This window comes from Alosa alosa, chromosome 5 (genome assembly GCF_017589495.1).
Source record: "Alosa alosa isolate M-15738 ecotype Scorff River chromosome 5, AALO_Geno_1.1, whole genome shotgun sequence".
NCBI lineage: Eukaryota > Metazoa > Chordata > Actinopteri > Clupeiformes > Clupeidae > Alosa > Alosa alosa.
In genome coordinates this window covers 4,428,868-4,453,817 of record NC_063193.1, presented here as the reverse complement: position 1 = coordinate 4,453,817, position 24,950 = coordinate 4,428,868, and the positions used below count along the sequence as shown (strand labels likewise).

Sequence of the window (24,950 nt, the reverse complement as noted above, 5' to 3'; positions counted from 1 at the left end):
ACACCTTTTTTGGGAGCAAACACTTGGCAAAGGATTGTTTAAAAGGATTGTTCAACATCACATGCTAAAGTTGAAAAAAAGAGATAAAGAACTGCAATGATGTTGGCCCCATAAGGTTTTTTGCAACTACACTTCTAACTATCTATAAAGTGCTGGGAAAATGACTGTGATGGGCTTGCTGTCCATAAAACTAGTCATTTGCTGACTGTAACAAGCATAATAAAAAAGATGGACAAGTAAAGCCTTTTGAATATCCAGTTATAAATTACAGAAGAGGAGTGACTTGATTTTCGAATTGAACAAGAGCAAATTATCCCAAAACGTTTACACTGCTTGTTCATAAAAGGCTACGTCTTCTTCAGTAGTTAGCATACATGACTGGAGAGAGATGTGGGATGGATCCGCACACCATGGAAAAGGTAACAAAGCAAAATTAGAAGTGATCGCTTTCACACAGCACATGGTATTTTTTTAGCTATGCGCTTGGATTAACATGTGTATAACACAACATATTGTCTTGTGTAACATGGTATCTAGCACTGTAAATAAGATTATACAAAGGCATTTGTGTTTCACAAAGGCATTGTTTTTGTGATCAATCTGTATGTTGAGTTAAACATTTGTTGTTTTTGAATGCATAAAAGGGTAGACATAGTCTCACAAGATGAGGAGCAAGTCCAAAAAATATTCCAAGAATGGTGTACAGGACAAAACAGCTGTGATTTTCATCCTCCTTCACTTAATTTCCCTGTCCTTATCACAGGTCAGTGCTCTTAGGTGAATTTATGCAGCATGTGTATTTTGTTTTTGAACACAGACTGGAAAAAGTATTTATCTACATGAAAAAAATAGCTGTTTGGAGGTGCTCCCCTCACCCAACCCCCCCACTCCCACCCTCCACCCAAATATTCAGGAAGACATTAATGAATGAATATAACGGAGAATGAGGGAATGATTGCATAATGCTGAGAGGATATGACGTATCTGAACTTTCATACACCGCTTTAAGGTAGGTTTCTAAAACCAGAAAGCTCACCAGTAAATAACCAGGAAGAATAACAAAGAGAACAGCAACAGACAGCATTTGTTGACTGTGGAGCGTGGTTGATTAGACATATGTGTTCTTCAAGGATTTTGCTGTGCTTTTTTCTTTACATCTTTAACTCTGAAACAGTAATGACAAATGCATATATTCTGTCCTGGATCATTCTGAGGTCCAGGGAGCAAAACGAGAATTACTGCACTCTAAAAAGTGATGTGTTGAAAATTACACATCTGCTGAGTGTGCTCAGGGACAATTGTCAATTTCAACACACAATTGTATGGCTGGCAGGGTGAAAAACGGATTTCAGGCACCTGCAATAATTTTTTTGTCTGTTTCTGTCTCATCTTTTTCTCACCTTTTACCCACCCGCACAACTGATGTGTTGAAATTTACTCAACATTGTGTTGTCCCTGAGCAAACACGCAATGTGTCAACACATATTGTTTTTAAAATATAGGCTTCACAGATGAAGAAAAAAATAGATTACGGAAGGATTATTTCATGTCAATGCAAAACTGGTGAAAGTTGACACTGCTGTCTACGTGTGACCTAAGTCGCAATGGCTTAAGTATTTGTAGAGTAACAGCAAAGCTGCCAACTTTTGTTATAGCTTATAACCATAACCATAACTTAATAAAAGAAAGAAGAACCTTATCTTATCTTGAATTTCCAGTAAATGGCAGAAGCTACTCCTGCAGTGGTTTAACAGATAAGGTACTCAATCAGGGTGAAATATGTGTAGGCATCTTTAATACCTTAGCCATTAATCTCATAGATAATTGCAATTTAGTGGCACATTTTCAAAAGCAATAGTGTTTACTTTTTCACAATATTCATTTTGGTTTTTATTTTATTTATGCACCATTTTTTATGCACCATTTAACACACCAGCACTGTATGTTGGTTAAGGAGAGGGAGAGAGAGAGATTTTATAAGGTGATATGATGGTTTACAAATAGGCCAAGTGCACACAGTCAGACTGTACCCATGTGTATTGTTACGGCTGGCTCTTAACCATAACATAATAGAGAGGCAGACAACAGAATTAAGGTTATCCCAAAGGTATTTTATTTAAAGTATCAAAGATAATAAATATATGCAATAAAATGTCTAGGGGAAAGAAAGATAAATTAAATGTATGTGTGTGATGCAGTGTTGCCAGGCCACATGAAGAAAAACAAGCAGCAGGTCTCTGAAAATAAGCCCAAAAGAAGTGACCCAATACCAAATAGTTAGCATCCCCTCCCCGGACCCTACAGTTACAGAGCAGAGTCAACGCAGAGGCATAGGTTAATAATACCCTCTGTGTACGTGTAGGCGCTACGTGGATTCTACACAGAAACAACAGATATCAAGCAAGCCTAAAAGAAAGCGACCACATAAAAAACATACCTCCAAAACAGCAACCTGCGACTTCACAAAAAAAACAAGCTTGCTTATAATAAGCAGACTATGGCAACACTGGCGATGCCTGTGTCAGGAATAGGAAAGAAAGAGGGAGATGTAAAGAGATAAAAGATAGTGTGACAGAGAATATGCCTCAATGGCACCCAGTGCCCAAAATGAAAGATAGTGCCCAAACAAAGAGTGTGATAGATAGATATATAGATACTGTATTGATCCCCAAGGGGAAATTCAAGAAGAAGTGTGTAGAGTGTGTACCAGTTCCCTTTTTGAAAGGCGCAATCGGACACCATTATATCAATCTACTTTTCTTTTTTTTTCTTTTTTTATCTCTGGTGACCGCAGGCTGACATGACTCAGCATGGCATCATGAACACAGTGACCCCATGGCCTGAGAGAGAGGGTCATGTTTGGTCTGTTGTCCAGCATCTTTCAATGGCATGAAGGAAACAGCCGTGTGTCTGTATCATATCTTTTGATATGTGACTTTTTGCTCAGCCCATCAACATGAAACAGTAGCCTATAAGCGGAGGACTAATCAGTTTGTGGTTCATCGCAATGACACATTTTGGGGCAATGCTGAAGGTCTCCTAATGTAAACATTACTGATAAGCAACTGGGAAACATTTGCCAGGTAAACAAACTATTTTTAGCAGGGTGAAGTCTATATTTAGAAGGGTTAGGAACACAAGTCAATTATTTTTAGATACAGATTCTTTCTTACTAAACTACTCTTTGCTTTTAAAGAAGTGCTTCCATTCAAATTTTGAATTTAAGACAAAGCCAAGTCACATGACTTTTTGAAGCCTTGAAGACAAACATTGACAAAAGACTCAACTTGACTTTGACTTGACACTCATGACTTGAGACTTGAGTTAGAATTGAATCAAATGACTCGAAAGGACTTGACTTTCTAAAAGAAATGTCAATATAACTTTTAGACATTGAGATGTTATGGTTTTTTTTTTCGAAAATGATGAGTGATTAATGCAGTGTGCTCAAAGCTGGCCAGTCTGCAGTAGAGACACAAAGAAGCCATGCAGTTTAAATGGGATTCTCTCTCTGTTTCCTCTTCTTCGTGTTGTGAATAACAACAACGCCTCTTATCTGTTCTAAAATCACTAGAACCCACAACACCTTTTGCTTAACAAAATACTGCATTCAGGTACACTGGAAAAAACAACCAGCTTCAGTGTTTACAAACAGACGATTCTAAGGGCCCAGCACTGACAGGGGACCCCTAGAGAGCATATAGAATATATAGACCCTTTCAACAATAAAAACAAAAACAATGCTTGAACGTTCTATTTGGTTCCCAATCGACTTCCTCTGCATATGGAATGTTAAAACGGAAGCCTTGTGGGGCCAACTATGATGCTGATAATGGAACTCTCTTGAAAGGGTCTATAGTATTATGGGGTTGAGGCCCAGAATTATTGTCTGTCATAGGGCCCAAATTTTCTACCAGTGCATACGTTATGTAAACCTCCCTCCTGACGCTGTTAAAGGTCAACTATGCAGTATTGGCAATTTCCGCTACCGTTTTCTCGGTTTTTGCTTCTTTTTCGCTGGCTCTGTCATGACGAATGTCTGAGAAACTCCATCGCTACCTTTTTCTAGCCGGTGCCTGGCGTGTATGTGTATTTGAATGCAGTAAAGCAATTCGTTACACTCGTTATACTTCCAGACGCTGAGGCCGTCGGCCCGCCGGCCCACAGTTGCAAGGGTGGTTTTTCTGCTCACAGGCGCTAGGGGGAAGCGAGACGGCCACCATTCAACCCCAAAAAAGAAATATAACCATTCCAATGACTCTGAAGCTGTTAAATGAAGGTAAATTAAGCTAAAAAACTTGCATATCAAGCTAAAAAACCTGCATAGTGTACCTTTAAGAGTCATGCTAGTGAGAAAACTAGCAGCCGGAGCTTTTAGCTTGATTGCTAGAACACTCAACTTCTGATCAGAGGTGCTGCTTGCGGGTTTGAGTCCTGGCGAGTGCAGGGTTGAGCCACGTCATTCAACACAAGTTACACTTCCTTGATTTATTACTGTATCAAAGACTTGACTTGATTTGCTTGATTTTCACCACAGTGACTTGGGACTTACTTGAGACTTGATGGTTTGGACTTGAGACTTGCTTGTAACTTGCACATGTGTGACTTACTCCTACTACTGAAAAAGTTGGATTTTCATTTTCATCTTTTTGCTTACAATGATGTTACATATGGCTACATATGTTTTGGTTTTCAAGAGTGCAAAACAATTGTTTAATGGCATATGAAGAAACATCCATGTACAAACTCACATATACACAAGCACCCCCTCCCCCAACCCCCCAACACACACATACACAAGCACACCCACACACACAACACACACACACACACACACACACACACACACACACACACACACACACACATTACTCAAATCACACTTTGTTGTCCTTGAACAGGGATGGATTACTGCACGGGCCTACCGGGCCCAGGCCAAGGGGCCCAAGGGGTCAGGGGGCCCTGAAGCCCAAGCCTTTGCATGGAATCATTGCCTCAATATCAACAAATCAGGATGTAGGCTATGAATCTGATTGAATTTAGTATTGGCCATCCCCAAAATGCACCAGAATACAGGAAATCACATCATTTGGGGAGGACCCCCAAACCCCCCCTCCCACATATACGACAATTAGTGGGGGCCCTTAATACATCTGGGCCCAGGGGCCCGAAAGTTCATAATCTGCCCATGTCCTTGAACTGTGAATATGAGGTGGTATAAAACTGACCACATCACAGCCATTAAGGAGAGTAACCTGAGGAGCTATTATGTTGTGTCCCTGACCGTCAATGTATCCACCATCAGGTGACTCAATGACGTTTGTGTGTGTATGTGTGTGTGTGTGTTAGCATGAATGCAACTGTGTGTATGTGTGTGTGTGTGTTAGCAAGAAAGCAACTGTGTGTGTGTGTGTGTATGAGAGAGAGAGAGATATGAGAGAGAGAGAGATGAGAGAGATAGAGAGAGAGAGAGTGTGAATGTGTATTTGTTGGCATTAATGTGTTTATGTTGGGAGGGGTCATCTGTGAGTGCAGAGTGCAGACCACCTACAGGCCAACCCCCTCATTGAGAGTATAAAAACAGCTGGTCGGTCCACACATGAACACACACACACATACTCACTCAAGAGCTTTCACTCGAGGCACACACACACAGACCTTTAGAAGCATTGCAAAGATGCTCTGTGTCAGAACATATCGAGAGCAGCCACTGGGGATGCCTTGCCAACACAAATCCATTCTGGAAAAAGTCCTCATGGTAAGGAACAAAGCTATTTGTTTCATTCGGTTTTATACCAAGATTTTCATATTGGAGTCAGAAAACAGAACAGGACAACATTTTTATATTTTCAAATTGGGCATGATATTCAAAATGCTGTTAAGCCTATGTGAGGAAGAAAAGCAACTTAGAATGAACAATGAGTAAGTGAAACCATAAAAAAGCTGTTTTTTTAATGTTGGTTTTCAGTTTGACAATAAATTAAAGTTTTACAGACACAGGGCTTGATGCAACAATACAAGAATACATTTTGTAAGTGCCTGGGTAGAAAGACAAAAGTATGAAAGACAAAAAGTATATCTGTCTTCCCTTAACCAACTATCTATCTCTCTCTCTCTCTCTCTCTCTCCATTTCCCTCACTCTCCCTTTCTCTCTCTCTTTTTAATATCTGACCTTTCTTCATGCTTTCTCTTTCTGTCTCTCTTGCTGTCATGGTCTCTCTCTCTCTCTCCCTTTCTCTCCCTCTTTCATATTCTCTCTCTCTCCTCCTCCTCCTTCTTTCTCTCTCCCTTCTTTTCTCCAGGTGGACCAGATCCTGTCGGAGTTCCAGCTGAAGAAGGAGCAGTTGCGGGAGGTGATGAAGCGGATGCAGCAGGAGATGGAGCGCGGCCTCCGCCTGGAGACACACAACGAGGCCAGCATCAAGATGCTGCCCACCTATGTCCGCTCCACTCCGGAGGGCTCGGGTACCTATCTTTTATCTTTTTTTACATGCAGGTGAAAAAGTAATCTGAGAAACTGTAATTTGATTGAGATGGGGGTGGTGATATAGCTATATATAACTGTAAACACACACACACACACACACACACACACACACACACACACACACCACTCAAGACAAGCCCATATGTAACATAAATGTGTCTTGGTGGGGAGGGTGTGAACAGACAATCAAAATCATTTTTAAACTTGTTTTTGACTCAATGTGAGCCTTAGAACCTCAGATTGAAAAAAAACTCCTGGATCAATTTTAAATTTGTATTCATAACTTTGTGTATACATGTATGTAGCATGAGAAGAGCATTTTGCAGAGAGGGTGAAGAGATATTGTGTGTTTGTCATAGCCATTATTTTGCTATCACTTCTTCATAATTATATAACTCTAACCTGACCCTCAGAGGTGGGCGACTTCCTGGCTCTGGACCTCGGAGGCACCAACTTCCGTGTGATGCTGGTGAAGGTGGGCGAGGATGAGGAGAAGGGGTGGAAGGTGGAGACCAAGCACCACATGTACTCCATCCCGCAGGACGCCATGACTGGAACCGCTGAGATGGTGAGCACTGCACCCACCCACAGGAAGCCCTGGCAGGAGGGGCACATTCGGGTTCAAGTGCCCCGATCTCACCCCATCTCTCTCTCTCCCCCTCGCTTCCTGTCACTCTCTATACTGTAATGTCTGAGCAAAGGCATAAAAGGCCAATGATATATACTTTAAATAAGAAGCCCTGACAGGGTTATGTATCCATTAGAAAACTGCACTGAATGGACCCTTTTATTTGTTATGTTTAACAGTTATGTTTTAAAGGCAGCTGGCTGCATGGTTATGTAGGCCTGCCTCTTGATTGACTATTGAAATGTGGAGCAACGAAAACATTTGTAGATCATCAACCCTCTCCCCCTCGCTTCCTGTCACTCTCTATACTGTAATGTCTGAGCAAAGGCATAAAAGGCCAATGATATATACTTTAAATAAGAAGCCCTGACAGGGTTATGTATCCATTAGAAAACTGCACTGAATGGACCCTTTTATTTGTTATGTTTAACAGTTATGTTTTAAAGGCAGCTGGCTGCAGCTTTAAATAAGAAGCCCTGACAGGGTTATGTATCCATTAGAAAACTGCACTGAATGGACCCTTTTATTTGTTATGTTTAACAGTTATGTTTTAAAGGCAGCTGGCTGCATGGTTATGTAGGCCTGCCTCTTGATTGACTATTGAAATGTGGAACAAACGAAAACATTTGTAGATCATCAACCCTTTGTTCCTGTCACTCTCTATATGTAATGTCTGAGCAAAGGCATAAAAGGCCAATGATATATACTTTAAATAAGAAGCCCTGACAGGGTTATGTATCCATTAGAAAACTGCACTGAATGGACCCTTTTATTTGTTATGTTTAACAGTTATGTTTTAAAGGCAGCTGGCTGCATGGTTATGTAGGCCTGCCTCTTGATTGACTATTGAAATGTGGAGCAACGAAAACATTTGTAGATCATCAACCCTAGAGTCCCTTCATACATCATCAACCTATGGCTGAAAATCTTGTTCACAGTAACGGTCTAACTTTGGTTCCCCATCTCACACAGCTGTTTGACTACATTGCTGAGTGCATCTCTGACTTCCTGGACAAACACCAAATCAAACATAAGAAGCTTCCACTTGGATTCACCTTCTCTTTCCCGGTGCGGCATGAAGACCTGGATAAGGTACGGGCACTCAAACACGATGCCCATTCGTCTAAAAACACCTTTTGTGTCTAGACTGTGCTGTGTTTTAGGGTGAGGGGCAAGTTGCAGTTGCAAGATCTCTAAATCTCACTAATTGTTTTATGCCCAGTTGTCATTGTCTGGTCATTGCTTTACTGATATTTCACACCTTCAAATGGTACAGAGAACTTACTGTATCTATGTGTGCATGTGTTAGGGCATTCTGTTGAACTGGACCAAAGGCTTCAAAGCCTCTGGGGCTGAGGGGAACAATGTTGTGGGGTTACTGAGAGACGCCATCAAGAGAAGAGGGGTACGTACACTTCCACACAAAACAGTTACACTGCAAAGGCAAAACCTATTAGATAATGACACAAAAGCATTTTCTTTCTCTTTTTTTGTTCAAAGACAGACTTTGAGGTTCTTATCTAAACTGTCTCACTTTCTTCACAGGATTTTGAAATGGATGTGGTTGCCATGGTGAATGACACCGTAGCCACCATGATTTCCTGTTACTATGAGGACCACAGCTGTGAAGTGGGCATGATTGTTGGTAAGTAGATGCAGTAGTGTTCATGTTCTCAGGACAGACAACAACAGGGGAGGAAAGGGAATGACAAAAAAAGATTAAGGGAGCTGACAGATTTCCCTATTTCTGTCCTCCTCTTCATTTTCTGATACATCTCTCCCTCTTTCTCTCTCTTCCTTCTTTCTTCCTCTCCAACTCCCTTTCCCTTGCTCCGTCTTTCTCTTTTCCCTCCTCTCTCTCCATGTCTCCCATTCCCCTCTCTCTCTCTCTTTCTGTCCTATCTCCATGGTAATTCTCAGGCACGGGCTGTAACGCGTGTTACATGGAGGAGATGCGGACGGTGGAGCTGGTGGAGGGGGAGGAGGGCCGCATGTGCGTCAACACGGAGTGGGGTGCGTTCGGGGCCAACGGCGAGCTGGAGGAGTTCCGGCTGGAATACGACCGGGTGGTGGACGAAACCTCTCTCAACCCCGGCCAGCAGCTGTAAGTCCTTCTCATTTTAAAGCACTGAACTATGTTATTTATTACATTAGATTAGAGTAGATTGGATCGGATTAGATTTAATTAAATCGGTATTATGCAGAGCACAGGTATAAAGTCAATAAATTAAATTTGCATCTACCAGAAGTCCAAGAATTGGTATTATTTACAGAAATGTAGGCTACGTAAGCCTATTAATTAGCCATCTCAATACCCATCCACCAAGCGAGATCAAGGAGCAAGGATGTTTCTCACAAGTCCAATTTATTGATAAATGGTCTTGACATCCTAGATGCCCCTTTAATGTAATATTGGAAGAAGATGTTGCTTGTTGTATGTTGATGCTGACAGTGCAGGCTACAATGTTATTTAAGGTGACCCAGAACAGAATCTATGCAGCCTTACGGGTGAATATTTTTCACCTGATTGCATCCTTTTAAGTCTACACAGACACGGACTATATGTCAAAAGCTGTTGACTCGTGTAAACAGCCCTTCCAGGAAATTGCTGCACTATGACGTGCACGCGTGTGTGTATGCACATTAAACGTCAGCTGATTAGTCTCCTGGACCCACACACACACGTTTTATGGTCACACTTCTTCTGTTAGAATCAACACGCTAATGATGTACGCAGTGGCTATAGCCTTTTCTCTCCCTCTCTCTCCATCTCCTTTTATCTCTCTGCCACTCCCCTTTTTCTCTCTCTCTTCGTTTCTGCGATGCCTCGTGTGTTTGTGAGGTCCTCACCTGATGATAAGCCGAGACTCTTGTGCGGTCTCTAGGCGACCGGCTTGTTTTTCTGCAAGCAAGGGGCCACGTCAGCTGCTGGATACAGAGAGGTGGATTAATGGCCGCCTGCTCTCATTAGCTGGAAGCCTCTAATGGTTGTTTACTGTGAGCCAACAACCTCAGTTCCTTCGGGAAGTTCATTCGAATTCTGTCTGTCTTCCTCACTTTCATTTGTTCTTTCTCATTCTCTCTCTCTCTCACTCATTATCTTCAGCTGCTATATGCTGCTTGGGGTGTGTGTTGTGTGTCACACTCTTCTTCCGATCAATCCAGTCTCCAAATTCCCCTCTCAGATGTGTAGGGATAGATAGGGATAGATAGATAATAGATAAGGGCTAGATTGCACATATGTCATTCAGAGAGAGTTAGCAAAATGATGCACCCCACCGTACTCTGTTCATCATCCTCCACTCAGAAATGCTGTGTTGCATTTATTTGAAAGTCACAACATAATGTGTAGAAAGCATCTATATTTGTCTGTGATATGCATTGTATGTCCGTTTGAGCAGACAAGTATGCATTTTTATGTGGCCGCCTTAATGTCAAAGACAAATTTCCGAATAACATAATCTTGAAATCACATTATTCTCATTCTCCTTTGCATTTGTTTTCCCAACTCTCCAGGTATGAAAAGCTAATCAGTGGCAAATACATGGGTGAGCTGGTGCGACTGGTGTTGCTGAAGCTGGTCAACGAGGACCTGTTGTTTAACGGCGAGGCTTCTGACCTCCTCAAGACCAGAGGGAGTTTTGAGACGCGCTTTGTCTCGCAGATTGAGAGGTGAGTCAGTGACCCCCCTGACCTGAGACGACTATGGAGATGACCATTGATCACAGACCTGATCCATACAATTGTAGTTCTTACAAATGTTCAGTCTAGATTATACAACAATGTGTAATCATGTAACACTTTGGAAATATTTACTTATTTATTTACTGTAAATTACATAATGCATTCAACCTCAATGTAGCATTTAACCTTTAGATTACATATTGTTGACATATACTTGGTGTTCATATATCTACTTAATATTTCCAATGTCTGAATTCATATTATTCGTATGAATCATATTATTCACTAACAGTTGTGTTTGTATCTCAACTTACAGTGACTCAGGAGACAGGAAACAGATCTTCAATATCCTGAGCACGCTCGGAGTCCTGCCATCTGAGCTAGACTGTGACATTGTGCGTCTAGCGTGTGAGCGAGTTTCCACACGGGCCGCCCATATGTGTGGAGCAGGACTGGCTGGTGTCATCAACCGCATGCGGGAGCGCCGCAGCCAGGAGGCGCTCAAGATCACCGTGGGTGTGGACGGGTCCGTCTACAAACTCCATCCTCGGTAAGAAGAAAGGGTTATGCCAGTATGGCAAATTGTAGGATACAATTTCTTGGAAAGGAAAAAGGTCACATACAGGGAGACTAAAGCTCTCATCAAAATACTAATGACACATGTTTGTGTTGTTCTTCCCCTCTGCCTAGTTTCCAAGAAAGGTTTCACTCGATTGTGCGGGAACTCACGCCAAGCTGTGACATCACTTTCATCCAGTCCGAAGAAGGAAGTGGACGAGGCGCTGCACTGATCTCTGCAGTGGCTTGCAAGATGGCCGCTTGCATGTTGACCCACTAGGGGATGCTGATGACACCCTCTGGGTGTCCAGTGGAGGAAGAATTCGGACTGCAGGACAGCTGGACTACATTGTTAGCTACAGCTCACGCACAGTGTTCTCTTAGATCTCTCTCCAGATGGAAGAATTAGTTGGAAGCGCAAGGCTCTCAGTGTACACAGTGGACATCATTACCTCTGGGGCAACTCACCATACACAGGGATCGTATAATCATCAAAGTGTAAAAAACTGGATAGCTCTTCAACAGAACTCCCTCATGATTGTCGTATCCAGTCACTGAAGCTTTTGATCTCAGTGTCTATGAGCATGTACATAGGTTCCCACAGCTAATATTTCTATCACCTCATGATTTACAAAGGGTTCTGTTTACATTTTAAACACTTACCTTGCCTACATTTACCAAAATATTTTATTCAATGATCCATTAACACTGCAGTTTGTGTGGATAGGAAAGTTGTTGGCCTTTTGGATGCACTGATAGGCCTATATGATGAGACTTGAAGTTCTGAGATGAACAGTTAGCCTACCACAGAGAGAAAGAAGAAGAGGAAGATTATATTATACTATATTATATAAGAGGTGTTATAAAGGATTTGTAAGACTTTGATCGTCAGCTGATAAATTGCTGAACTTGTGTAATAAACTGTCTGTATTTTTACATTGGGTGTCTTGGGAAAGGCGCTTTATAAATAAAATATATTATTATTATTATTATTATTATTTATTATTATTATGCATAGGCTAATTGATTGACCATTTTATTTATTGACCTGTAAATTAATGTGTAACTTAGTCTGATAGCTGTTAAACCCTCTGATATTCAGTACTGATGAATGAACTATGCTTTGTACTTGTGAAATTACTATACGAATGTAAATAAAAAGGTCATAGTATGGAAAATGGATTTGTGAATGTATTCGTCTTCTTATGCCGGAAATATTTATTATTATACACGTTTCTACCCGGGAACAATTCATTGTAGGACTCCATTGCCATGGTGACTAAGGGAAGAAGGAAGTTAGCTAGCAGTGTGGGTATGGCTCGTATGGCTGCCATTAAGTAGATAGCTTCTACATAAGTAGTGAAATAAACGTCAACGGTGAGTAACGTTACTTACACACTTTTCCAGTTTGTAAAGTCATCAGATCATATCTGCGAACGAAATACCTGCATCAGTAAATTTGCTAAACATGCTCCGTTCGCAACTAAACTAGCGCGATAGCTCATTAGCTTCAAAGAGTATACTAGCCTAAGCCTATTAACTTCATTGTACTTTGTCACTAAAAAATAATTTTTCAAAAATGCTTTGAACTTACTTTATTCGCCATTTAGAATATATTATGTGCAGTTTACATAACGTTACACACACGACGTTTTACAACACATGCTCCCTCTTGACACTCAGTCACGAACAACATGAAGCTTTACAGCATTGGGGTGCTCTGTAAAGGAGCAACGAAGACCAACCTCCTGAAAGCTGCCTATGAGTTGTCATCGTTTAGTTTCTTTCAAAGATCAAGGTGAGCCCTCCTCCCCACTACCCGTGCTGCCCTCTTATTTTTGAATTGTAATGTTTACTTTTTGCGTTTAATCCCAAGTCGTCATCGTGTAACCTAATTGTTGTATTGTGTGTGTGGCAGTGTACAAGAGTTTATGGCCTTCACTTGTTCTTTGATTGTTGAGCGTTCTGCATGTGGCAGTCGGTCTTCAGTAAAAGAAAAAGGTGAGTAGGTTGCGCTTTGTAGAAACTTAGATCTGGATACAGTGTTTTACCTCTACTGATCGCAGTGTTTTCCTTACGTTAAATCCTCAGAGTACATGTGTCATGCCTGTGTGCGGGATGATGGTCTCAGCGCTGTGGTGGTCGCTGACAGCGAGTATCCACAGCGGGTTGCCTTCTCACTTATAGACAAGGTGTGTATAAGACACTTTTTTGTGACCATGTAATGTCGCTTAGGAGGGATCTGCAATCAGGGATCACAATTGGATATGAAAATACCTCAGATACTTTGAGGAGGTTCATTGATGTGTTGTTTGAAAACCTGTATCTTTTTTATATCAATTAACTTATAGCATATATGCAATTAAATCATCTCAATTTGTCTTGCTGTTCTTAGGTGCTTGAGGAGTTCTCTAGACAAGTAGACTCCACAGAGTGGACCACAGGTTCTCCTGATACAATCCGTTACACTGCACTGGATTCTTACCTTGCTAAGTACCAGGTACAGATGCACACACAATGCATGTTCACAATGTACTCTCCAGAGACCTTGCTGTAGGATGCTAATAAAGAAAATCCACTCTTTAAAAGAGGTTTGTTGTGTCGAAAGTCAAATAGCCTTCTACCAGGATAGAAGGTTGTGATAGATACTTTGAATAATTAGATTCAAATCTTGTGGATGTCTTGACTGATTTCTGGATCTCATTAAGCTTTTTTTATTTTATTTTATTAGCAAGTAGAAGAAGTTCTTTTGTGTGTGTTTCCTCCCTCTTAGAATCCAAAAGAAGCTGATGCACTTACAAGAGCACAGGCTGAGGTTGAAGAGACCAAAGTCATTTTGGTGAGTCCAGAAGTCCCCTCACTTACACACACAAGCAGAGTGTGGGGCTGACATGCTGTGCTTCCTCCTCCAGCACAACACTATGGAGTCTCTGCTGCAGAGGGGAGAGAAGCTGGATGACCTGGTGCAGAGGTCGGAGCACCTGGGAGATACCTCCAAAGCCTTCTACAAGACTGTAAGTACACAGGCCTCTGGTTTGGTCCACAGTTCTAGATTGCTCAGGACATTCATAGGTGAACTGTCCTCTGTAGCACTCGTAAAAAGTTCATTTCAGGTCAGATTTGAATTGCATTAGAGTGATATAAGAGAGACTGTATAATATGTTACTGTGATGGTTGTGCATGATCACAGAGTAGCTAGAGCACCATGACCTCTGTAAAATGGTTTATATGGATTTATGGTTGTATGGTTTATAAATTCATTTTGACCCTTGGCATGTGTGGTTACCAATTATATCATTGTTTTATATCTCTTTTATATTTATGTCAGTTTAATTGACATTTATTGACTTGGTCGGCAGTGGTCAGATGGCACATGATGCTGGTTCTTTGGCTTAGGACAGAACTAAATTTGTTACAAAAGGGAGTTCCTATAGACTGTGATTATCATACTCCTGCATTGTGGACCATTACGTACAGTTCTAACCATGTGATGATTCTTTCTCTCTCAGGCACGGAAGCACAATTCCTGCTGCAAAATGATGTGAGCTCACTGCCTTCCCAAATGTACCCTCCTACTCCACTTTCCTCAACTTATCAGCCACCAGCTACCTATTGGGAGGGCTGTCAACTTACTTGGGCAATCACAGTGTTTTAAGACAGACTTGTGTGAGGTGACTGACTGTAGGAGAGGTTGGTTTCCATATAGGTCAAAACTATGGGACTTGCTCACTTTTAAAAGTTATTTATCGAAGATGTCTTGAGTGCTACTGCTATGATTGGTCTCGTCTTGTTGAGTTGGAAGGGTGAGGGGTTGTTGTATACTGGTAATTCTTGGGATTAACTGGAACATTTCCGTATTGCTTGTTGTATCATTGTAACAGTTCCTCAGCTGTTTAAAGTGCCCAAAATGAACCCCTGCCTATAATTAAGTGGGTAACATCATAACTTGCCCCCTACAAGCTTAAATGTGACCTTGATGTCCACCCTTTACTCCTTGGTGGAGTTTGTCAAACCATGGTCTAATTCAGTGATCCTCACTATTTTTTTTCACAAGAGCCACATTGGCAGTGCAAAATCAAAAGGAGAGCCACTTTTACGACAACATACTAAGTCACCTTTGCAAATGTGCATTTCTACATATAAATTGGACATCCCACAAAAAAAGAAATAACACAGCCAATACTGGGTAACGTTACACCTGCCGTTTGTCTGCTCGTCTCTTCTCCGGTGTCTTCGTGCTGATTTTTGTTTGCTGCTTCCTCAGACTCATTTCCCTCATCCACTCCACTATTCGTTACAACACTGTGTGTCTGTCCGTCTGGTTTTTGAGCTCGTTTCTGTCCCTTTTTAAAAAAATGTTTTTTATTAAAAACCGGTCCATTTTGTAAACAAGTTTGTAAACAATGCCACATGGCATGCGGGCTGTGTTGCCAGGTTTGACAATACTCCCTTTAGGAAGCACCATTAACGGCTCCTACACACAGCTGCGTGCATCGCGTTGCTGGAGACGCATCCCATTCACTTTACATGGGCTCACGTGATCCGTTGCCGAACAGAATTGTGGGTCCGTCGCGTCGCGTTGCGTTTCTCTCATCGCTCGCGTTGAGAAGTTCAGCTGTTGCTGCACCGACAGACGGCACCAGCTAATCAAGACAATCTACGGACGGCACCAACCAATCACATTACGGTTTTACTTCAAGTCATTTGCATAGCTACCGTCGGGAACACCCACTGGCATGCGTTGACGGAACGCAGCTGTGTATAGGAGCCGTAAGGCTTAATAACTTCCTTTCACCTTCATTATTTGGTTGAAGGGAGAAGTATAATTCAGATGTTTGCGTTTTTGTAGTGCAGTATTGTATGTTTATAACCTGACCCTAGCCAAATGAATTTCGCTCCGCCTAGCTCCACTCATCCATCTGGAACCGATCCATTGAAGTGTTGCTTCAGAAGGCTGGGCCTAATCAAAAAATGCTTGCATATGATTGAATAAGCCACTTGTCCGTCATCTATTGACGTGCTACTTCAACCACTCACATCGAAGCCAACCCGTGACGCTGATAGCATAGAAGCGACTGTGAGACTGTTATGTCACATCTATGAAACTCCCGACCTGCGTCCTGATTGGCTGTACCATAAAATCGGTTGCAGAAATCACTCTCAATGGAAGAGGTCCCAGATGGATGTGAGTGAAGCTAGGTGGAGCTAAGCGGAACGAAATTCATCTGGCTAGGGTCAGGTTAGTATGTTTATGAAGCACATTTGAAAAAAATGTACTGGCTGTGTAACTACATACAGTGGGTCCCATTTTAGAAGTGGCCACTTCATTCGCGCTTTCCGTGATTCAAGCAGCTGTATTACAACTTATCGCCACGAGGTGGCAGTTTAAGTCCGCTGTAGCATTGCCGGTAAACAGGGCAGCGGATTGCATTCAAAGGCGTTGCAAGTGGCAGTGAGATACTGTAAGCAGAACGAAACTAAAGATCACGTCGTTGAAGTTATACAGTAGGCCTAACTAGGCTAAATCAGAGCCTACCTTTGGCCAGAGATGATGGCCTTTGGCGAACAGTTTAGGCCTACTCAAAATGAGTAAAACCAAATTTGGCGAAATCTCGCCAAAGCTACCATGCGAGCCACCAATTATAGCTTGACGAGCCGCATGTGGCTCGCGAGCCACACAATGAGTAACACTGGTCTAATTGAATTGATTAGCCCCCTTCCACCCACACACACGTCTAAGGCTAGGAATATACTTGCTGTTACACTAAGAGTGTGTGTGTATGCGACCTGCTACATCCTATCTACATACTTGCAGCAGCACTACGCGGCCAAGATGTATGATTGCCCCCAGATTGCATCTTGCGAACGTGTCACGTTACCTCGCGTTGACGTGCACGACACAGCGAACACAGAATTTGCGTGGCAGCCATGATGCGAACCCGTATGCGTCGTTAGCAGCAAGTATAACTCGGCCCTAAAATGGTGTCTGAGGAGGTCTTTGACTCTTGTAGTCCTGGTAAGTGTTTACTATCGCCTGTCTTTCAGACGGCTTAAGTGGCTTATTTCAGGTGACATGTTGTGATGCTGTGAAGCATTTGCAATACAAACCCATCTTACATTGGTTTTGTAGTTCTCTTTCATCTCCAATAATGACCTGTTTAATTGTCTGTTGTACATTTTATTGTTCAGGTGTAGTGTGTGTGTGTGTGTGTGGGTACCCTGTGACGTGCTTTTCCAGTGTTCTTTGGTCACAATGCTGTTACATAATACAGATGAGATGTCACATCGTACTTTGATGAATGTAGGGTGATGCTGGTTGTACTTGTTCAAGCTGTTTTCCATCAGGCTTCGATATTGTTTTTGAATATCTAGTATCCACTGTATACTTTCCCAGGACAGACCTGGAACTCATTAATTGAATGTTCACTGCAAAGGTGATGTAATGTACAATCGATCGTTAAGTTTTTAGCAATCATAGGTCCACAGATATTGTCCAGCTGTTAGTCTTTTGAGTCGTGGTGGTTCTCCGTGGTGACTGGTCAACTGTGCCTTAATGAAATGCAATCCATCAAATGGTCTCAGCCAGAATTGTAACACTGAGACGTTGCATTAGTTGTTATTACATTAACGTTCTGACACGGAATTCTCTCACACCTCACGCTGCATGGTGTACTCTGGAGTAAAGTCATCACTCGTGAGATGTAGCTGATGAAAGGCTAGAGACTTTTTTTTATTACTGCACAACTGGCAGAATGAACAAATGTCTCTCTTTGTCCCGTTGAGACAGGTAGCAGATATAAAAAAAAAACTTTTAAAAACTACATTCCAGCAGTTTGTGTAAATTAGCTTTTATAATGGGTAATAATAATAAGGTGATCAACCATTTTCTGCTTTTCCTATGGTGACTTTGATGACTGTATTGTGTTCTTTTGCCTTCATGCCTTCAATAAATGTGAACAAGTCTTCAAGTACAATTACATGACTGTGTACATCAAGTACATGACCGTGTATGCTCATTTTGTTTGTGTGGTTACCACGAAAGAATGTCAACATCAGTTAAACTAAAAATCCGACTCAGTCATGCAACATGTGCTACACTAATCATTGGTACTAAAGAGGGTGGGATTTTGGTAGCATGCAAGGAGTTACGTCCTATTGCCTACTGTAGACCGAGGGCACAAGTCAGCACCTTGGACAGCTCTCACCTTCCACTTGGGCCAAACAGTACTTGGGGCCTTCATGAGCTAGTAGCTCTTTTGCTCACAACCAGAGTTGTATAAAGTATCCGAAACCCACACTTGAGTAGAAGTACAGATATTTGATCAGAATTCCCTTCCCTTTATTATGCTTTTAATGAAAACTAAACCAGTCAGAACTTTGGATAGGCTATTGAGTTCAAGGATACAAGGAAGTTTATTGTCACATGCATATAGTTACTGGAAGTAAGAAATGCAGTGAAATTATGTCTGGTGTCAGCCTATTTGTGCATTTATGGGGGGGGGGGAGTAGAAGAGGGGTTTAGTAGATTAAGTGGCAAGGGCTGCATAAGAAAGGTGGGGGAGGATTGGGATTGGGGGGGGGGGCACCAACAAAGAGCACCCAAGAGCAACAGGGGGCAAGGAAAACTCCCCTACCAAGGAAGAAACCTTGGGCAGATCCACGGCTCAAGGGGCTAACCCAACTGCCAGGGGTTTTAGTGTGTGTGTTGGGGGGATGACAAGGGAGATGGGATAGTGTGCTGTGTATTTGGGGAGAGGGCAGTGTGCAATATGTGTGTTGGAGAAGCTTCCTAATGAGACAATGTGCTGTATATTGGGGGGCTGTATGTATGATGTATGTGAGTGATGACAGTGAAGATGTGTGTGTGGGCGGGAGGGGAGTGGAGCAGTGACTGTGTGTAGTGTGTGTGTGGGTAGGTGGGGGCAGTGTGCTGTAAGTATGTAGAGGATGTGTGTTGGATGAAGATCCTGAAGACAATGTGCTGTGTATGTAGGAAGGGGGGGCAGTGTGCAGCAAGTATGTAGAGGAGGCTTACTGTAGCAAGCAGTGTGCTGTATGTAGTAAGTGTGTGTTTTTTGTGTGTGTGTTGGGGGTGGGGGGGCAGAAGGCTAGGCGAGAAAGTCAGATATGACTTTCAAAAGGCTAGGCGAGAAAGTCAGAAATGTGTGTGTGTGTGTGTGTGTGTTTGGCGACGTGATGTAATAAGAAAATAAATAAAAGGTCTGTAGCATAGGGAGAGGGATGTAAAAGTGCTAAAAGTCATGTAGGGTGTGTGTGTGTGTGGGGGGGGATGAGTGCAAAGTCAGTATAGTGTGAGTTCAGAGTGCTGAGGAGTGAATGAGTGCAAAGTCAGTATAGTGTGAGTTCAGAGTTGGGAAATGTTTGAGAGTGCTGAGGAGTGAATGTGTGCAAAGTCAGTATAGTTCATGCAGCACCTTTAAACTTGGCACCTACACTTCATACACAATGTATTCAAAGCCTGAACAAAGTATGGCTGCCATTCATTTTTCACTTCTGCTTCCTTTTATATAGGCCTATAAGGAAGTTTATCCAACATGTTTAGAAAGACAGCTACATCACACACAATAAACATGCTTTCAAAGCCTAAATAAAAATGCTATTAATGAAAAGCATGCTGTTACAATTGTAATTTACTTCAGCTCCTTACAGCCTACATAGGTCTTGGTGTGCTATGTCTTAACTATATTTGCTAGGCCTTAACTCTGTCACTAAGTCTTTATTCATTGCTGTGTCCTGTGGTGGCATCAGGTCAGAAAATCAAATCTTAGGAATAAAATGCAAATGTCTAACATGCTGAATGGAAACTGGCTTTTGTTTTCATTTGCACATTATTTTAGCCTACTTTCTACTTAATGCTCATAATGAAAATGTAGTGGAGTAAAAGTATACATTTCATTTTTAAAATGTATTGAAGTAAAAGTAGGAAGAAAAACACAATCTCAAGTAAAGTACAGTTACTCCCCATTCATACTTAAGTACTGTACTTAAGTATTTCTACTTAGTTACTTTACATCTCTGCCCACAAACCATATAAAGAGTATAGAAGTACTTCTATAGTCTTGGACCCATATAAGGCATTATGATATTAAATGTTAAAATACATTTCAATGTTCACAAGTATTTTGAACACACGGTTCACATGGCTAAGGACATTTCTCAACAGTTGGTCTGTATTATTGGCCACATTAAGATCTTTTTATATTGTTATATATATATATATATATATATATGTTTTATATATTTAAATTATTATACTATATCAGGAATCAAGGGCAGTGAACCACACAGTTACATAATATAAACCGAGTAAAACTAATACTAGACAAATGGCTAAATGCAACTGAAAGGATTCTAACGATGATTCTGAAGAGATGGAAACCTGCTTTTAAGAAATGATATCTTCATTGTTAATCAAAGCACAGATACTGTTGAATAGATTATATGAATCATGAGAAATAATACTAATTTGACAGCAGCTAATTAATCAAACAGTATTTCAAATTAATAATGAATTATCAATACAATTACACCAACATTACATCTTCATTAATACAGCTTATGAATTCAGCAGTATGTTTTTTTTTTAAAAATACAATTTATATACAGTTAATGTAAAAGCCCAACATTGCTCCAGAGTCATCAGGTAGTTGAGGGTGCTGGAGGAGTTCTCAAAACAAGTAGACTCCACAGAGTGGACCACAGGTTCTCCTGATACAATCCATTACACTGCACTGGATTCTTACCTTGCTAAGTACCAGGTACAGATGCACACACAATGCATGTTCACAATGTACTCTCCAGAGACCTTGCTGTAGGATGCTAATGAAGAAAATCCACTCTTTAAAAGAGGTTTGTTGTGTCGAAAGTCAAATAGCCTTCTACCAGTACAGAAGGTTGTGATAGATACTTTAAATAATTAGATTCAAGCCTTGCGGAAGTCTTGACTGATTTCTGGATCCCATGAAGCTTTTTATAGTGGAGGTGTATTAATGGCAAGTAGTAGTAGTTATTTTGTGTGTGTTTCCCCTTCTTAGAATCCAAAAGAAGCTGATGCACTTACAAGAGCACAGGCTGAGGTCGAAGAGACCAAAGTCATTTTGGTAAGTCCAGAAGCCCCCCCCCCCACCCCCCCTCTCACTTACACACACGCAGAGTGTGGGGCTGACATGCTGTGCTTCCTCCTCCAGCACAACACTATGGAGTCTCTGCTGCAGAGGGGAGAGAAGCTGGATGATCTGGTGCAGAGGTCAGAGCACCTGGGAGATACCTCCAAAGCCTTCTACAAGACTGTAAGTACACAGGCCTCTGGTTTGGTCCACAGTTCTAGATTGCTCAGGACATTCATAGGTGAACTGTCCTCTGTAGCACTAAATAAAAAGTTCACTTCAGGCCAGATTTGAATTGCATTAGAGTGATATAAGAGAGAATGTATAATATGCTACTGTGATGGTTGTGCATGATCACAGAGTAGCTAGAGCACCATGACCTCTGTAAAATGGTTTATATGGAGTTCATGCAGCACCTTTAAACTTGGCACCTACACTTCATACACAATGTATTCAAAGCCTGAACAAAGTATGGCTGCCATTCATTTTTCACTTCTGCTTCCTTTTATATAGGCCTATAAGGAAGTTTATCCAACATGTTTAGAAAGACAGCTACATCACACACAATAAACATGCTTTCAAAGCCTAAATAAAAATGCTATTAATGAAAAGCATGCTGTTACAATTGTAATTTACTTCAGCTCCTTACAGCCTACATAGGTCTTGGTGTGCTATGTCTTAACTATATTTGCTAGGCCTTAACTCTGTCACTAAGTCTTTATTCATTGCTGTGTCCTGTGGTGGCATCAGGTCAGAAAATCAAATCTTAGGAATAAAATGCAAATGTCTAACATGCTGAATGGAAACTGGCTTTTGTTTTCATTTGCACATTATTTTAGCCTACTTTCTACTTAATGCTCATAATGAAAATGTAGTGGAGTAAAAGTATACATTTCATTTTTAAAATGTATTGAAGTAAAAGTAGGAAGAAAAACACAATCTCAAGTAAAGTACAGTTACTCCCCATTCATACTTAAGTACTGTACTTAAGTATTTCTACTTAGTTACTTTACATCTCTGCCCACAAACCATATAAAGAGTATAGAAGTACTTCTATAGTCTTGGACCCATATAAGGCATTATGATATTAAATGTTAAAATACATTTCAATGTTCACAAGTATTTTGAACACACGGTTCACATGGCTAAGTGACATTTCTCAACAGTTGGCCCGTATTATTGGCCACATTAAGATCTTTTTATATTGTTATATATATATATATATATATATATGTTTTATATATTTAAATTATTATACTATATCAGGAATCAAGGGCAGTGAACCACACAGTTACATAATATAAACCGAGTAAAACAAATACTAGACAAATGGCTAAATGCAACTGAAAGGATTCTAACGATGATTCTGAAGAGATGGAAACCTGCTTTTAAGAAATGATATCTTCATTGTTAATCAAAGCACAGATACTGTTGAATAGATTATATGAATCATGAGAAATAATACTAATTTGACAGCAGCTAATTAATCAAACAGTATTTCAAATTAATAATGAATTATCAATACAATTACACCAACATTACATCTTCATTAATACAGCTTATGAATTCAGCAGTATGTTTTTTTTTTAAAAAAATACAATTTATATACAGTTAATGTAAAACCCCAACATTGCTCCAGAGTCATCAGGTAGTTGAGGGTGCTGGAGGAGTTCTCAAAACAAGTAGACTCCACAGAGTGGACCACAGGTTCTCCTGATACAATCCATTACACTGCACTGGATTCTTACCTTGCTAAGTACCAGGTACAGATGCACACACAATGCATGTTCACAATGTACTCTCCAGAGACCTTGCTGTAGGATGCTAATGAAGAAAATCCACTCTTTAAAAGAGGTTTGTTGTGTCGAAAGTCAAATAGCCTTCTACCAGTACAGAAGGTTGTGATAGATACTTTAAATAATTAGATTCAAGCCTTGCGGAAGTCTTGACTGATTTCTGGATCCCATGAAGCTTTTTATAGTGGAGGTGTATTAATGGCAAGTAGTAGTAGTTATTTTGTGTGTGTTTCCCCTTCTTAGAATCCAAAAGAAGCTGATGCACTTACAAGAGCACAGGCTGAGGTCGAAGAGACCAAAGTCATTTTGGTAAGTCCAGAAGCCCCCCCCCCCCCTCTCACTTACACACACGCAGAGTGTGGGGCTGACATGCTGTGCTTCCTCCTCCAGCACAACACTATGGAGTCTCTGCTGCAGAGGGGAGAGAAGCTGGATGATCTGGTGCAGAGGTCAGAGCACCTGGGAGATACCTCCAAAGCCTTCTACAAGACTGTAAGTACACAGGCCTCTGGTTTGGTCCACAGTTCTAGATTGCTCAGGACATTCATAGGTGAACTGTCCTCTGTAGCACTCGTAAAAAGTTCACTTCAGGCCAGATTTGAATTGCATTAGAGTGATATAAGAGAGAATGTATAATATGCTACTGTGATGGTTGTGCATGATCACAGAGTAGCTAGAGCACCATGACCTCTGTAAAATGGTTTATATGGATTTATGGTTGTATGGTTTATACATTCATTTTGACCCTTGGCATGTGTGGTTACCAATTATATAATTGTTTCTTGAGTTTTATATCTCTTTTATATTTATGTCAGTTTAATTGACATTCACCCTCTGATTATTAATTCTGGAATGTTATCTCAAGCAAGAGACTTGGCTGGCAGTGGTCAGATGCCACATGATACTGGGTCTTTGGCCCAAGACAGAACTACATTTGTTACAAAAGGGAGTTTCAATAGACTGTGATTATCATACTCCTGCATTGTGGACCATTACGTACAGTTCTAACCATGTGATGATTCTTTCTCTCTCAGGCACGGAAGCACAATTCCTGCTGCAAAATGTGATGTGAGCTCACTGCCTTCCCAAATGTACCCTCCTACTCCACTTTCCTCAACTTATCAGCCACCAGCTACCTATTGGGAGGGCTGTCAACTTACTTGGGCAATCACAGTGTTTTAAGACAGACTTGTGTGAGGTGACTGACTGTAGGAGAGCTTGGTTTCCATATAGGTCAAAACTATTGGACTTGCTCAGTGTTAAACACTTTTAAAAGTTATTTATCTAAGATGTCTTGAGTGATTAGTAATTAGGCCTACTGACTGTAGTGTGTTCAGTTGCCTTCCTGCCTTCAATAAATGTGAAGTCTTCAAGTGCATCTACATGACATGACATCAAGTACATGACCGTGTATGCTCATTTTGTTTGTGTGGTTATCACGAAAGAATGTCAACATCAGTTAAACTAGAAATCTGACTCATGTCATGCAACATGTGCTACCCTAATCATTGGTACTAAAGAGGGTGGAATTTTGGTAGCATGCAAGGAGTTACGTCCTATTGCCTACTGTAGACCGAGGGCACAAGTCAGCACCTTGGACAGCACTCACCTTCCACTTGGGCCAAACAGTACTTGGGGCCTTCATGAGCTAGTAGCTTTTTTGCCCACA

General features: G+C 41.1%; 2 protein-coding genes across 4 annotated transcripts; both read left to right on the top strand.

The window, feature by feature from the left end:
- The first annotated feature begins 883 nt into the window (after window positions 1-883).
- Window positions 884-12,533, top strand: gck (glucokinase (hexokinase 4)). 2 transcript variants are annotated; one of them, XM_048244296.1, is made up of 10 exons: window positions 884-1,009; window positions 6,304-6,466; window positions 6,902-7,056; window positions 8,089-8,208; window positions 8,426-8,521; window positions 8,662-8,761; window positions 9,037-9,220; window positions 10,633-10,788; window positions 11,117-11,350; window positions 11,491-12,533. In XM_048244296.1, exons 2-10 carry the CDS (start codon window positions 6,358-6,360, stop codon window positions 11,636-11,638), a joined length of 1,302 nt encoding a protein of 433 aa, XP_048100253.1. In that variant the 5' UTR covers window positions 884-1,009; window positions 6,304-6,357; the 3' UTR covers window positions 11,639-12,533. The 2 variants fall into 2 exon arrangements, with proteins under 2 accessions (XP_048100253.1, XP_048100251.1); XM_048244294.1 differs by lacking the exon at window positions 884-1,009 and adding an exon at window positions 5,473-5,758.
- Window positions 12,534-12,623: 90 nt separating this feature from the next.
- On the top strand, window positions 12,624-24,739 carry LOC125295124 (synaptobrevin homolog YKT6-like). 2 transcript variants are annotated; one of them, XM_048244292.1, is made up of 13 exons: window positions 12,624-12,735; window positions 13,042-13,156; window positions 13,277-13,359; window positions 13,450-13,550; window positions 13,754-13,858; window positions 14,132-14,197; window positions 14,271-14,372; window positions 14,868-14,899; window positions 21,414-21,479; window positions 21,567-21,668; window positions 23,525-23,590; window positions 23,672-23,773; window positions 24,316-24,739. In XM_048244292.1, exons 2-13 carry the CDS (start codon window positions 13,053-13,055, stop codon window positions 24,461-24,463), a joined length of 1,077 nt encoding a protein of 358 aa, XP_048100249.1. In that variant the 5' UTR covers window positions 12,624-12,735; window positions 13,042-13,052; the 3' UTR covers window positions 24,464-24,739. The 2 variants fall into 2 exon arrangements, with proteins under 2 accessions (XP_048100249.1, XP_048100250.1); XM_048244293.1 differs by lacking the exons at window positions 23,525-23,590; window positions 23,672-23,773 and having other exon boundaries at window positions 24,316-24,737.
- The last annotated feature ends 211 nt before the right edge of the window (window positions 24,740-24,950 follow it).